Here is a 15,480-nt window from a genome sequence, read left to right as displayed (position 1 = left end):
CGATGGCTAGGTATCGTGAATGAGGGCGTGGGAATGATTCTCAAATGGCCACAATACTTCACCCAGTGTGGCTGAATTCAAAAACTTTTGAAAATGGGTCAGGGTAGTAAATGGCACCAAGAATCGAGGGGTGCCACCCGTCTAAACTTCTAGGCCATTTCCCTGGTCAACCTGATTCTCGACGGTACAGCAGCTGGCCAGACAACGTCACCTCCCATCCGGGTAAAATCACAGTCAGTAAGTGAGGAACAGTTGCGGGAACTCCAACTTTGCCTCGAGAGAACATATTACCATCCTGGAACCGGCGGGTGGAAGACGATCCCATCACAATCAGACTAGCATCCCAGGCGACCACGAAGGGTTCTATCCATCAAGTTTCGAGATCCTTATTTCGGCGCAATATCGCGACTAAAGGTTTGCCAATCGGCAGCATCGCCGTCGTAGGCCCGATTCTCCGGTGGCAGATGGCTAGAGATATCCCAAAGGCACAAGCTTCATCCTTGGACACACCTATTCGAGCATTTGACATAACCACGAAAAGCTTCTCTGGATGCATAGCTCTCGACACCGCGTCCTGGCCTCCATGACGCCTTTCCAGTCCTTCGTCCGTGTGAGCTTCCTTCTTCCATATCTCGTGAACGTCGTCCCGGACAACTTCCTATCCCTAAAATCCCATTTGCTGAGATGGTTTTCCCAAGATGAGACTGGATCCTTACCGTGATTAGACAAAGAAAACTCCACGCTCGATGCTCGTCCCATTACTCCTCTGCTTCTGACCCGATAGAAAGCCACTCACCCATCCCCTGGCAAAAGTCCAACCCTCTTATCCCGCTCGTCTCTAAGATGCTTGTCCTCTCCCTCCAACAACATCTTCTCCTCCACAAACGCAGCGTCACCAACCCGGAACTTTTCTCTCATTACCCCTTTCTCCGTCACTATGTCAGACCCGGATCCGGACCCGGGCCTGGGCTTTAGAGGCTGTAATGGCAGCCGCCGTGGCGAAGAAGATGACGCCCGGGCAGGCAAGACCATCACCTCAGCCGGCCACAATATCCGCCTCGCCTCATCCTCGCCCAACACCTCGCCCTCGTCCTCTGAGCTCTCATCAAACGCAGACACATCGCCGCCTCTCCCAGGCCCACGCCCAGGCGACGAAGGAACCGCCAAGAATACACCCGTCACATTCTCATCCGTACCCTGCGTGCGAACCAGCTCATTTCCCAAATCATTGTCAGAGACAGCACCCTGAACAGCCTCCGCCTCCGCCTTCATAGCATCCGCATCCCCCTTGGGCACCTTATTCTCCCCCGCCGCGACAACATCCATAGAAGTCAACTTCATCAACGTCCTCAACCTCGCGTCCCCGACGAACCTCCCCATCAAGGCCCCCTCGTTCTCCCGAAACGTCTCGTAAAACCTCCGATTCACCATCGCCGCCGCACGCAGATCCTCCACGCTATCCACGCACCTCTCCAAGATCAACAATCGTGCCGTGTCGGATCTCTCGAGAACCTTGCCCCGTTTCTGGTCCTGCTCTTGCCCCTCTTCCCGATCCAGCAGCTCCAGAACTCCCTGCCCACTCTGGAGAGCAACCTTCTTCCCATCAGAGAAACTCCTCAGCCCCCTATGCAAAACAGCCTGCGGCTGCGTAGACTGGTGCCTGGATAGGCCCCAACCGTGAGCTCGTCCACTGACATCGTGTAACGTCAACCCAGAAACGCTGTTATAGATATCATTAATTGCCGCGCGAAACGCCGGCACGGGATCGCATACCCCGCCCTTGTGAACCGCCAGCGGCGGACTGGCAATGGTCCGCAGTAAGTCGACGAGCTGCGCCAGGCTGCGACGGGGTGGTGAGTATTGCTGCTGCTGGGAGCCAGCTGCCAGGTGCCCGAGAACTGACTGGTTCATGATGGTGGGCAGAAGCTCGAGCTCGCCGTAAAGGAGCATCAGCCAACCCAGATTCGTCGCGTCGCAGCTGTGGCTCCCCTTGGGACACCTGGGCGTGCTGGTGAACATCAAAGCCGAGTTGGCAGCCGTATTCGTCGTGGACGCGGACGCTACTTCAGCGGAAGACGAATTTGAGCCCGGTGGCGGAACAGCAGCACCACCACCACCACCCTCAACAGCACCACAAGGCGGCCTCAAATACTCCCGAATCGTACTCACGCAACACTCCTCAACCTGCGCCATCTTCGCCCCCCTAACGCCCCAAATCTTCTCTTTAATCCGCCTCGGCCACGCCACCATCCCCTCCAACTCGTCCTCGTCCACAAGGTTCAGAATCGCCGTCTTGGACATGCGCGTAAACAGCTGCCGGAACCCGAAAGCATAGCTAATCAGCAACCAGCCCCGCGGCATCGCCTCGCTGCCCCGGTGGATCCACTGCGGCAGCCACCGGTGCTCGACAAACAGCTCCAGCGGCGACGTGCACCGGTACCGCAGGCACACCTCCGCGATGGCGACCAGCTGCTCAAACGTCACCTCGCGCGGGACCTGGTCATTGTGCATGTGCGCCGCGTGCAGGAGGATCGTCAGCGCCTGCTCGCGGTCGCCTTCGCGCTGCGGCATGCGGTAGAGCTTCGCCTCGGTGCCGTCGGGGCAGATATACGCCGTCGGCGGCGGCGCGAGCTGGTCCGTCAGGTCCTCGTCGTCGTGGACCTCAATGTGCGCGTGCTCGGTGAACATCCTCTCGAAAATGGGCGACGTCTCGGCTAACAAAAACGATGAGACGCGGTACCGCAGCACAGGCAGCGCTTCCTTCGCCTCGTCATCGGCTCCTCCGATATTCGCAAACTCGAGAACGGCGTCCCCGCGCGGCGCGACGTCGAGGTCTTTCACCGGCCTCTTGTCCGTGACGCCCGATTCACCCAGCTGCAGAACCCGCGTGAGCTCGACGAGATCCTGCTTCGCGCGGTCGTGGTTCCTGAAGCGTATGTCGTAGAGCGGGAAGAAGTCTGGGCTGGGCGAGAACGTCTTGACGATGCTAGCCCTCCTCATCTGCTGGATCGCGGCGGCGCGAAAAGCCTTATCTTTGAAGAGCGACTTCACCATGCTCGGCGTGGCGTCGGGCTCGTAGTTCCGGTACGTCTCTGACAGCGAGAGCTCGAGCGCCTCGATCAGCGACTCGATGCATCCCTTCCAGTCGCGGACGACAGACAGGCAAATCTCACGTATCGGACGTGAACCTGCGCTCTGGCCGGTCGTCACTTCCGAAAGATTCCTCCCGCTAAACGAAGACCGAGTCAATATCGACGCAGGGCTCTGCGGCACCTCAAGCGAGGACTCCCGTGACGGTCCGCGGCCTCCCTCCGCCCACGCCGTCGCCGCCCCGGTCGCCTGCCCCAGCGGCCCGGGCGCGGGTGTGGAGTTGCGCAACAGGGCCCGACACAAGGCTACATGATCCTTAACTTTGGCGTATTCTTTATAAGCAGCATCGGCGTCCTTGCTCGCGAGCGTCGAGCCGACGCGTTGCGTCAACTGCTGAATTTGGCGAAGTTGGACGTCCGAAACGCTCACGGTGCCGCTGCCGCTGCCGCTGCCGCTGCCGCTGCCGTAGCCCGCGCCGGCGGAGCTGGACCCACGGGACGAACCATGTCCCCCGTCAATCGGGTCCCCGCCGCCAAACTCAAAATCGCCAAGTCTCTGTCCTTTTAGTGTAAGCGGCGTCCGACAGCTCGAGCGTCTCATCGCCATTGCAAACCCGTCAGAGACGGAGGAAGTGCAGTGAGCCGGTGGGTTAGTAGTTGAGGAAGAAGGAGAAGGAGAAGGAGAAGGAGAGGAAAGTGAACGTGCAGTAGTGTGGGCACATTTCCGGGGGTTGTGGAGATTTTCAAAAACTCACTGTACTGCTAGACCTACTACCATCATCCTTTGCCGAGCTGATGCTCGATATCTTGCGCAGCGCATTGCTCAACCGCCTAATCTTGGGAGACGTGGTCGAGGCAACATCGCTCTGGCTGCGTTGGCGTCCCATCACTCAATTGACCCAAGCTGCTGCGACCCAGATGCGATGCGATGCGGCAGCGGCAGCGGCAAGGGGGGCGGCGGTCCGAACCAATGATGCGCGAAAACGCAGGGATCACTCATTTCCCAAACATCCAACGATCTGAGGGAGGGGGTTGATGAAATTAGAGGAACTCGCAGCTTAAAGGTGATATGTTGTCGCTCAGTGTAGTATAGTATCTATCCGTATACTTGGGAGCCAGACACGGGATGGACTGCTTTCCGGTTCTCAGAAACAAGAAAAATGGCAGCGAAACGGGACGGTCTTCAGACTGCGTTTCATGGGCCACTGATGAATGGCTTCTGCCTGGGGAGGGGGGGGGGATAAGCAGCTGCATCCTTGGGGAAAGGGTAAAGCTCAGGAGGGGGCAAAATACGAGGACGTTTTGGGGGCCAGCCGGCCGGCCAGGCCACGTTGGGAATTTTGCCTCTTGCCAAGCAGGGACCGCGGTGGCATTGTCATTGATTGCCCTGGACTGGACGCTCTGGAGTCTGGAGAGCACCGGCCACCTGCCTGAAATAAGGCTGATTGCGGGGTTCAAACCACTGCATTCCGATGACGTAATCTTGCGTCCCTTTCCGAGAGACCCTTATCCTGGGTTGCACAAGTTGGTTGTCAGTTACAATCAATACATAGCGATGGCTTCACTTCCACAGCAAGGAACAACGCCTGCACGTACACATGCAAAATGCTATGAAATAATGTCCTTTTTTAACGCTTCCCGTCTATCTGCTTACACTGACACTGATCATTGACGTCTTTTATCCACTCCTTTGATGCGGTCATGCTGGCTCCCTCTGCCAACTCTCTTTCAGAGACAGATGCCCAGCCATTACCCGCCGGGTATTTCATGACACTCGAAGCCGTCCTAAATACAGCCCTTGTTCCGTCATCATCCACACACCGTCTTGCTTCCTCTCCATGTACCCTATCCCCCATGGTATGACTTTGTTGACAAAAGGAAACTTGATGACGCATGCCTAACCGTGACCCATTTCGAAGACCGTTGCTGCAGATGCAATGAGACAAAAATAAAACCCTGCCGCCCGATATAACGCAACAGTGTTTCCACCTTTTTGAGACATCTCAATAGGGGGAGACGATAAAAAAGAAGACGTTTGAGGCATAGCAATGACCTCTCCAATTTCCATGCTTGAGCCAATACCGTCTCGCTGAACTGGCATACCTCTTTGTGCAATTCATCCATGTGTTGCTGTTTACAGATCCTCATGCTCATTCGCTGATCTGATGTTTTGTTGCTTTTGCAAGTTGTGGCCACCATCGAAAGGACTTGACCGCTACAAGTCCACCTGGTGAACGGTGTTCGTCTCCGCACTGACTCGATTCCCGAGGTCCCGCTCACAACCTTCATGCCGCAAGGGCATTGCAGAATGTCTGCTACAACTAATGGCCAAACACATTGCTCTAATCCAGAAGCAGAGTGTCCAATACTTGTGCATTGCCAAAGTTTGCAGTAGAGTAGCCATTCGCTTCTGCAGAGACCACTCGTCTCGCCTGTGCCCTATCCAAGAAAGCACGAGTAGCTTTCTGCCGTGCAGTGATAACCGCAGTCGTGTGCATTTGCGACGTGTTTTCCATGCCCTTAGCCGCCCTTTCGGTCTGCGTCGTGCTTGGGTGGCTGCTCGCTAGAGGCAGATCCGCCGTGGTTCTTCGTGTCAGCACCCTTTTTGCGGCCCTTTGTGGCCTTCTGCCATGAGCTCTCAGGTCCGTGGCTTTCGCTTTTGGCACTGCGTGTATGGCCATTCTCTCGAACGCCATTGACCCTTGGGGATTGGACCTGAGCCTGACCAGAGCTGTGTGACTGCGACTGAGTCTGTGCTGTCGCTTGGGATGAGCGCTGGTGGGCCGTTGAGGATCGCTTCGGCGAATGAGTAGATGCATGCCCTTGCTTGGATTCCTTTCCAACCGAGCCCTTGCTGTCGTTCGCTCTGTGTCCTGAGCCAGAAGGCTCGGCGTGAGCCTTGGGTGCTGAGCTTTGGGAACCTGGTGGAAGCTGATCAACTCTCGATGCAAAGTCATTCTTTCTCACAACTGTCGGTGAAGGAGATCTGGTCTCGTTGATTGGCGACAGGTGCTGTGCGTCAATGCTCAGCTGGTGACCATTCATCCTATTTTCTCGAGTTGCGAGATCAAGTGGCGCTATTACTCCACTCTGCTGTCTTGATAGCGCTCTCTGGCGAAGGGATGGCTGCGTGCCATTCGCGACATCTGGATATGGCTGCGATTGCACTTGAGCTTGTGGTGACCAAGCATACTGATTCATCGACATAAGAGCAATCCTGTCACGGAATGAAGCGTCGTCGATCGCCTGGGACGCAGACTGCTGCGGTGCAGAAACAGAGGCTGGTGAGGCCGAGGCGGTCGCATTGGTGGTCGACGATGGCGTGGTAGTACCGTTAACGATCACCGGAGTCCGCTCAGACACGGGAGTCTGAACTGGTTCAGACCTAGGAAAAGCTTGGCTATCCAACTGATCTGAGGCGCAGCCGCTGATGCCAAGACCTTGAACTTGCAGCGTGTGTTCCTGAGACGAACGGCCTTGGTCGTCAGCTGGGTTCGATTCCGTCGAAACCATGGCGGGGTTGTGACGTTGCGATGGCGTCGAACTCGTGCGAAGAGACGATCCAGTGCCGTTGACTATCAAAGGCCGCGAGGCTGCTCGGGGACCGTTTGTACTGCCAGACGCAACCACCGGAGCAGATGCTACCGAGCTACCTCCGCTAGAGAACGCCCGCGCATGGCCAAGGGGAGACGGTGAACGTGATGTTCTTCGCATTCTGCGGTCCAGAATAGTCTGCGGGACCTCGGTTGACAACCTGCGACGTCCCTGGGCTGGCTGAGTCGTGTCCGCAAAGGCTATGGCATTGGGCGCTACTTGGGAGTGCGCCGGGCTGGAGGCATCTGAAACGTAGTAACCCAAATAAGCTCCTTCGTCAGAGGCAGGCGAATTGCTCGCTGGGGCCTGGGAGGCTTCGTCGTACTCAACGTCGCCTGGCACGCCGTTCGAGACCGGGATTCCGTTCACTTGCCGAGTGGGATTTGAACTGGTGTTGGCCGGCGTGCTGGTTCCTGGATAAGCCTGATTGTGCTGTGCTGTGGGAGCTGAGCGAGAGGCAGGCTGTGACTGCGACCTGAGTGAGCTTCCGGAAGTCGACGCGCCTGACTCTGTTGTCGCTGACGATCTCTGAAGGCCTCTTCGATATTCTGGCGTGCTAGTCGCCACCGTCGCCGGCGAAGAGGGATAGGCGAAGCTTGACTGGCCGTAATACGCCGCCATGGGAACTCCATACATGCTGTACCAATCTTGAGGGCCAGCGATGGGAGCACTCAGGGGCGGATTGTCGAAGGAGTTGGTCCTGGGCCGTTCTGGACCCTGCTGCGTAGCTGAAGAGGACCCCTGCATCCTCTGAGCAGCGTGCATTTGGGCAGCCATCTGGGCCTGGACTTGCTGATAAACCTGGGATTGAGTATAGAGCTGGAACCGAATGTTATTTTCTTGCTGAACCTGGGCGGCCATGGCTGCACCTACAAGCGCGGGATATTGCTGGTGGGACTGTGCCTGCTGCGCGTACCACGCAAGATCCTGGGGAGTCATAGCCACTTGGGGCATGTACATGGTGTTGGTGTCGTAAGCGACGCTGGACGAAGCTCTCCTGTTTGAGTTCGCATTTCGCTGGAAGTTGTTCGAGTGTCGGCCTCCACGGAAGTTTCCGCGACCTCTGCCAGAATGTTGCTGAGAAGAACTGCGGATCATGACAGGCCTCGAAGTATTTGGAGGGCGCTGGAACACCGGTATCTCTTCCTTGGGGTAGACGTATTGTTCGCAGCATTCACCCAGTTTTCCTTCCGAGATGAGGTCAAATGCTCGTCGCAACTCCAGATGAAGTCCACGGAACGAGTATTCATCCGCAGTGTTGCCCAGGTTGCGAGCGGTGTTGAATGGCTCCTCCACACACAAATGGTTATTTATGCCAATGTGCCATGCTTTTTCCAGTCGCGTTGTCTTCCGTCCAAGACGAATCGATATAACGTACTTATCGTAGTCGAACTCGTGTGCGTAGAAGCGGAAAAACTGGAACAAGAGCTCACCCAAAGACGCCTCATTCTTTGCGCCGAAACCGCTCAGCTTTTCCAAATCATCAGCGAATGCGCTCTCGGGCCCGCCATTCTTAGGGAGCCGCTGATGCTGCCGCTGATGAAGGGAGGGAAGCACTGGCGGGTCGCGAAGCTGGAGAAATCCGATGATGAGGCAGATCCACGTGTAAGAACTGAGGGTACCACCAAACGCTGTTCCGATCAGTAAAATGTGCCAATAGTCAAGGGGTAACGGCGAACCTTACCAGCATCGTTTACGATCCTCTGCCGTGTCCAGTATTTGATAACCATGGCCAGGGGCCGCACTCGAGGATCGATCTCTACGTATGTTCGGACCATTCTCGTGTTCTCCAACGCCAGAGTATTGTTCACATTCATGTCGCAGGCAAGACCGAGCTCGGGGTCCCAGATCTTGACGATGGGAACTTTAGCGCCTGAGATGCAGACCACCTTTTCCATGCCCTCTGTCGTGGTTCGTGTCAGCAATGTTGTTGGTTTCTGACCAGAGAATTGTTTTACGTACTCTTCGCAAGCAATGCTGCAATCATGCAGACGTACTCCAAGTCCTTCCAGGGCGTTGTAATGCAGATATCGACTATTGAGACAGTTAGCACTGCATCCCCAAGCACCAGTCCAGTATTAAGAGAGCCCACGAACCATCCGCGTCGTCTGAGCAAAGCAAGTTGCCCGAGGAGCCGAAGAGGTGCACGCGAATGTCATTTCCAGGCCACTCCTCATTGAACATCTTCTCCAGCTTGACGACAAGCTTTTGACGGTTTTCTTCGACCTTGTCAGTCGGTCGTAACCTGTCATACAACTCCCGCATATCTGTTGTCAGCTTCGTCTCCACATCTTCCGACAACTTGCTCTTGATCTTGTCGAGGCTGGTCTTATCCAGCTTGTCACTCCCTATGTTGTAGGGCATACGCCTCTTCGAGTTAATCTGAGAAGTCTCATATTTGCAGCCGCCAAGCCTGGGAGGGAGAGGTCGTAATGAGGGAAGGTTGCTGTTGGTCTCTGAGTAGGCAGAGCGAGGAGAGTGGTTGTTTGTGGCGGTTGGCGAAGGTTCCCGCGACTCGAACGAGAAGTTTCTAGCATGCTGTTGAGGAGTCGAGGGCATGGAGTTGGAGTGAGACTGTCCGTTGCCGGTCCTGGCTGCAGGGCGTGCAGGGAGTGGATGTGAAAGCTCCGGCTGTTGCTGCGATGACTGCTGCATCCTGGGCGGAGCGTCCTTGCCTGTTATGACAGCGCGATCGCCTTTGTCTTTAGTCTGCACGGCTCTATTCCCATGGCCTCCTTGGGAACCCTTGGTTGAGGAGATTTCCTTGTTCGAGACCTTGGAGGATGATCTGGACCGAGGGGCCGCCTGGATCTGAGGGGTAGCCACCGTCGCCTGAGGAAGCGCTTGAGGTTGGTGCAAGCCGCCTCCTCGTCCCGGTGAGACGAGATTAGTGTAGTGTAGCAACTGCGCTTGGTAGACTGAGGCTTGCTGCGGAAAGAGCAAGGGCCAGAAGTCTAGCTGGGCCGGAACGCGAGAGGAAGCCTCGCCGAAGTAGGAACCCGAAGTAGACGATGATATCGTGGGGGCTTGGATCCAAGGGGACGTTGGATATGTATGCTTGGATTCAGTTGTGGCAGCTCGACTTTCCATGGAGCGAGTCCTGGCTCAGCTACCGTGACGAGGGCGAGCGGAATGAGTCGGGCGCGAGCGCAGGGCGACGAGAAATAGAGATCGTTGAAGATCTGGCAGCAGGAGCCTGTTCTTCGCGGGTAGAGCAGAGCCGAGTATGCAGAGGGTATCGAGGGTATCGAGAGGGCAATAGAAGGGCTGGATTGGGCGCGGTCGAGTGGAAGGCGAGCGCTGTTCAGGGTGGTCGAGTCTCTTTCTTTTTCCCCCAAGATTGAGTCTTTGGCGTAGACGGAGAGGGAATTTGGGAGGGAAAGAGGGTCGGGGTTTTTGTGATAGCCACTGCTAAGGCAAGTAAAGGGCTGCTAGAGGAACGCGAATGAGCCGAAAGTATTCATGAAGTTTCGCAGACTCGGTCTGGTGTAGTCGGTGCAAGGAGGAATTGCTGAGGTAGAGAGCACACTCCTCTCTGTGTGTGGTCGTATCGTGGAGGTGGTGCTCTTTTGGGGGGAAGAGAGAGAATGTCGTCGACGGCAGGAGGCGAAAGGAAAGGGTGTGGAGTTTAGATCGGGGACGTTGGCCCAAAAGCGACAGGACTCGGGGGGCCCTCGGGCGGTGGACCGCGAAATAACGCTGGGGTGAGGAAGGGTCTAAGGGGGTGGTGCGCACTGCGTAGTTGCCGCCACGGGATTCTGCGAGGAATTGTGATGCTGAAGGTCTGTGAATCTGGTAAGCAACAAAGGAGCAAAATAACCAGCAACAGACAGGAATCGGTGAGGTAGAGGAGGATAGAGACAAGAAGGACAATTCCCAGAGGAGTGAGAGAATTGAATGATGTCCCGGAAGAGCAAGAGCGAAGGAAAGTGTGAAGGGGAGCGTTTCGTTTGGGGTGCAAGGAAGGGAAGGTACCTCAATCCAGGGAAGGTACCGGGGGTGGGGAGAAGGTACCTTAGCAGTGAGTGGTGCAAGTACTCTTTACGCGAAAATAGGAGTGCGGCACTGGGTGTGTTTGGGGGGAACTTTTCTTAGGTAAGTGAGAAGGTACCTTGCACTCTGGCTGGGCGATGAGTGAGGAGAGCAGGGTGAGATGAAGTTCCTGAAGCGGCAAGGCCAAGATCGGGAAAGTAAGGTAAGGCAAGGCAAGGTAAGGCGAGGTCAGGTAAAGGTAAGGTAAGGACAGGTCCAGGTTGCCGTACCTTATGAATCGAGAGCCAGTCGAGCGAGAGCGTGGTGGTGTCGAGGACTCACTCGTCTGCGAATACAGCGAGGGGAGAGGAAGTCGGAGTGTGTGTGCGCATGTGTATCCGCAGATGTGTGCCGCAGCGAATTGAGAATCGTACACACTGTGCAATGAGAGGAGCGCTTCTGTCTGTGGAAATAAAACAAGCTGGGCAGAGAGGCAGAGGTACCTCCTAAGACCCAGGGAGCGCGTAGTAAGTGAGAGTAAAGTAGGCAAGGTATGAGTGAGTGAGGTCGCGTTTGCTGCAAACCGAGGTGTAGGTACTAGAGTCAGTCTCGGTCCCGGCCCTGCTGGTTCCAGTTCCGTTACATTTGCAGTCCCGGTTCTTCTTCCCAGATTCTACGAGGTTCAGTTCAGTGCTCAATGACTTCACCAAGGAGGAGAGTTGGACAATGCAAAGTAAAGTGATGCTGAGATTCAGGCACGACTGGGGTTCGGCGAGGCACGGTGCGTGGTGTGCTGCGGGTAGTTCTGGTGTAGCGTGTGGTCACTGTGCCTGTCTGTGGTGGTTTGGCGGCACAATTCCTGCGACAGTTCCATCTGATTGCTGGTTTGGCTTAGTGGTCTCGTCTGGTGTGTGGCCCCGATGCACTCTAAGAGGAGGGGAACATGAAATAAAGCGTGGCAGGGCAGCAGCAACTGACAAGTTGAACATCCCATCACATCAGCATCAGCGACAATAGCCAACTCGCCGGAGTGACTGGACGAACAATGATTGCCGGTCCAACCACATTTTCTGAGTAAGAATACAGTAGCATACCCAGTGAACACTACTAAGTCGAACCGGTGACATCCAACTTGCTGTGAGGCAGAATAGAACTGCGTGTCTGTTGGAATACCAACCTATGTCAAGAGATGAAAACCCATTGAATGTTGGATACTTCGGTACTTCCTCAGGTACGCCAAGGTACCGTAGCAAAGAGCGTGTCACCTCAGACATGAGAACTGCCTTAGTCGAGGACAGGAAGGGAAGGAAAGCATCGCATCATATCTTGCACCTTCCTTCCTCGCCAAAGCCATATCATGACGCAGCAACGGCTATTGGAGGCATGAGAACCAGGCAGTTGGTTCTTGGATTGCTTCACGGGTTTGCTCTTCTCTGTGCTTCGAAATGCCGACTCTAGGTCCTTCTGTTCCGTCTGTCATTCCCTCATTCAGTCGACATGGCCATGGTACTGGTCAGCGCCAGGGACAAGGTAAGATACCTAGGTAGGTACTTCCAAAGGTCAGATCAGTTGCAGCTGCAGCTAGCTAAGGTAGCTTTCTTACTCCGTAGACACCTTGAGGGGTTCACTCACTAGTCGTTAGGCCGCCTTCCCTTTTCCCCTTCTTGACCTTACGATGTCTAGTACGGGTAGGTAGGTAATCTTGATAACATGGGAATTACATTACCGGCCAGAGTAAGGAGCGCTCGAGGGGGTCACTGTGGTCGCATCCCTTTACTGCGCAAGATGAAAAGCTACGACCACGGGTTGTACCATGTTCGACCCACAGTGCGTGCACGGAGCGCGCGGGCAAATCGCAAGAGCACCAGCTCAAGTGGGGAAGACTACACACGCTTCACACGCTCTGTACATTTTTGGTGGAGGAGAATGCACATGCAGGAAAGAGACCCCATGAAGAGAGAGAGACTGGAGAGAGACTGGAGAGAGACGCTGAGGATTCAATAGGGGAGAGGTCATTTCGCGGTCTTCGCGGCCTGGCGGGAGTCAGGGCTGGCCGCTTGACTCCCCATTTCCACCCTCGCATTGTCACCTGCATTATCCGCCCACGACTTTCTGCCCAGCACCTACCGTGCTTTCCCAAGGTACGGACGGATATGGCGCCTTGAAATTACTTCCCATTGCTTGCTCACTCGGCGTGTGGGATGCGTAGGTATGGTACGGAGGACAGATAGGTAGTTAGGTAGTTGGCGGCCAGACTCCAGACTCCAGACCCAGGTTAGGTACCTTTGGTACCACGTACCTAGCCCCCAAGATGGGCAAAGTACTTGCAGCTGCCGCTCCGCGAGTCCGTACCAACGTCGTGGTGTAAAACGGGCTACAGACAGGGGTTAAGGGGTTAGACAGGCGCCACACACCCCTCCGACCACCGCTTGTCACTTGCTGCTTGGCTCCTGACGGGCCTTTCCTCTGTTGGGATATGACGTCGCAGAAACCGGCTACCTGTGGCTTGTCTTGGATTTTGGCGTTCTGGCCGGCACTAGTTACTTTTGTGAGTGTGCGTGTGCGTGTGCGTGTGTATGCGGATATTGGATATGCGTGTTGTGTATGTGTGTGTGTGTGTGTGTCTGTTGTTTCGTGTTGTGCCGTGTTAGATTGGACACTCCTCCCTGCTATCCAGCACTATGTAATTATTTGTGGTCCGCAAACCGAGGCAAGAAAGCTGGAGAGAAACCTGGAAAGAAAGTAGCATTTATGCGTGTGTTCTGTGGCTCGGCAGCTGTCTCCCGTAGTGGGGGAATTCGCCCTCACATTGAATTGATTCCTGGTCCATGACATAAGGTACTGTAGTTGTACTTTCTTTACTTTGAATATCTCCCTTCCATATGTCTCCCACCTGCCACCGTACGAAGGTCGGTACCTTACCTCAGTGATGGTCCCATGGCAGGTGCCGCCCCAATGCATCCTATCTTAGTAAGCGTGCAGACAAGCAAAGCCCCGCTTAGAAGCACTCAAGCCAATATTCCAATGTGAGGGATTTGGCAAAGTCATTTGGGAACGTGGATGTGGAATGGGGCCCTGCCTTCCTCATGTTCCCTGCCTCCCCGTGGAAGGGGGAAGGAACTTTCTGGGACCGGAGCATGTGCCTGCCCGCTTGGTCAGGTATCCGTACTCTGTACTTACTACTCCGTACCGTACCTGCTTGCCTGCGCTGCAGCTGCTCCTGCGCCTGCGCTGCAAGCCTGGAAGCCTGCACCTCCCCTCCCCTTGCCTTGCCATGCACGTTTCGACCGCGACCGCGACCGCGCCTTCCACCTTGGGCGTGCTTGCCAGACATGGTGAAGAATGAGGGCAATGTCTCGAACAGAGAGAACAACATACATTTTTTTTACATGTAGTGAGGTACTCGATATTACCTACTTGAACTTCGTATCAGCAACCCCGAGAAAACAAACCCACATTCTAGACGCTCGCTTGATTTCCGAACGTCAGGCCTGAATGTGAATGGCTTGCACCTCCCTTTTTTTTTTTTGTCCCGCCTCGTAAAGTCGTTCATCTTGTCTTGTCTCGCGTCCTGTCGCTTGTTCGCACCCTCTTATTTTATTTTCTACCGGATATTTCCATTTCCCATTGCTCCCGCCTCCCCTGCCAGCATCATCTATTTCCACCACCTTAAAATTATCAGGGTCCCGATACTATGGCCACCTGAATATCTTTCTAGGAACCCAGCAGCTAGTGGAGTCTCTCCGTCCGCATCCTGGCTCCAAGAGACACGATAGCGTCTGCCGCCACAGCCTGCAGACAACTCGAAGGCTTGTCAAGACTCGAGGAGCCTACTAGAGGCCTGTCCGGCAACGCATTTCGACGACCCCCGATGCCATGGGCCCCAAACCGTCCGGAACCGAGCCAACAATGGACCAGAGTCACCAAAGCGCTTCCCAAAGCCCAGTCGTGTTTTCGCGTTGCCGGTCCCCGCAACTCATCCCGTCTTCCACTTCCTCAACCGCTTTCTCGTCTTTTTCTAATCACTCCTGATCCAATCCGTCTCGGACCCTCCCTCCCTCCCCGGTCGACCCCTTCTCCGTGCGTCTCGTCCATCCTCCATGGCCTGCCATCGCTATTCTAAGCCCCAGGATCCGGTATGAGGGAGCCTCGTCCTATCCGATACCCGTTCGCCGATCCAGTCATACGCCGAAGCCTCTCCGCCAGACTACGCCATAACACCACACGGCTCCTCCAGTACTTCTTCCTAGTAAGTCGGTCAATTCAGGCGGTCTTACAATGCCGACGCCGCCGCCGCCCGGAACACCAAAATCGCACCAGGAACGTCAGAATTCGCGTCAGCGACGACATCTGAGGTGGCACAGGACAAGAGCACGAGCAGCAGCACCTTTTGGGGCTGACACTTGGCTTTCCTCAGCTGAGGAAGGAGGATTCGGCCCTCCTCCGATCGATTCCCCTAGTGACCAAGACTTCGGAATTACAATCAGGTGCCCCTCACTGTCGAGCCATCCATCACCTATTCGCCCGTCTGCATCGCCTACTCGGTGGTTTAGCATAACGACTCAAGCCCACTAAGAGGGCCGTCACATTGTTCCGTCACGGCGCCTAGCAAACCTCCCACTCCTTTCAAGTATACTGCCCAATCCAGAGGCCACGGATCAAAGCTTTGAGATGTGGCAGCTTGCAGGCGCTCACCTAGATACTTCGTCGGTTCAACGAGATGCTCTAATTCTCCGGTGATGGACTAGAGGTGAGACATTCACTCAGCTTCGAACGAGCAAGCCAGAGTATCGCCGCGCCCGCTCATCACAACACTTGGCATCAC

The 15,480-nt window shown here is 55.4% G+C and overlaps 2 protein-coding genes across 2 annotated transcripts; both read right to left on the bottom strand.

Moving 5' to 3' along the window:
• Window positions 1–792: 792 nt before the first annotated feature.
• BDZ83DRAFT_715046 (uncharacterized protein) lies at window positions 793–3,870 on the bottom strand (the record flags this gene model as incomplete). The annotated part of the gene is made up of 3 exons (XM_060511705.1): window positions 793–1,542; window positions 1,636–3,574; window positions 3,845–3,870. 3 exons carry the CDS (start codon window positions 3,868–3,870, stop codon window positions 793–795), a joined length of 2,715 nt encoding a protein of 904 aa, XP_060371694.1.
• A 1,739-nt stretch (window positions 3,871–5,609) lies between these two features.
• On the bottom strand, window positions 5,610–9,773 carry BDZ83DRAFT_564816 (uncharacterized protein; the record flags this gene model as incomplete). The annotated part of the gene is made up of 4 exons (XM_060503684.1): window positions 5,610–8,314; window positions 8,368–8,586; window positions 8,646–8,717; window positions 8,780–9,773. 4 exons carry the CDS (start codon window positions 9,771–9,773, stop codon window positions 5,610–5,612), a joined length of 3,990 nt encoding a protein of 1,329 aa, XP_060371693.1.
• Window positions 9,774–15,480: the final 5,707 nt, after the last annotated feature.

The sequence above is a fragment of the Colletotrichum acutatum genome (genome assembly GCF_030867785.1).
Source record: "Colletotrichum acutatum strain CBS 112980 chromosome Unknown BDZ83scaffold_2, whole genome shotgun sequence".
Taxonomy (NCBI): domain Eukaryota; kingdom Fungi; phylum Ascomycota; class Sordariomycetes; order Glomerellales; family Glomerellaceae; genus Colletotrichum; species Colletotrichum acutatum.
The sequence above is the reverse complement of the archived record's forward strand: the minus strand, read 5'-3'. Positions and strand labels throughout refer to the sequence as shown.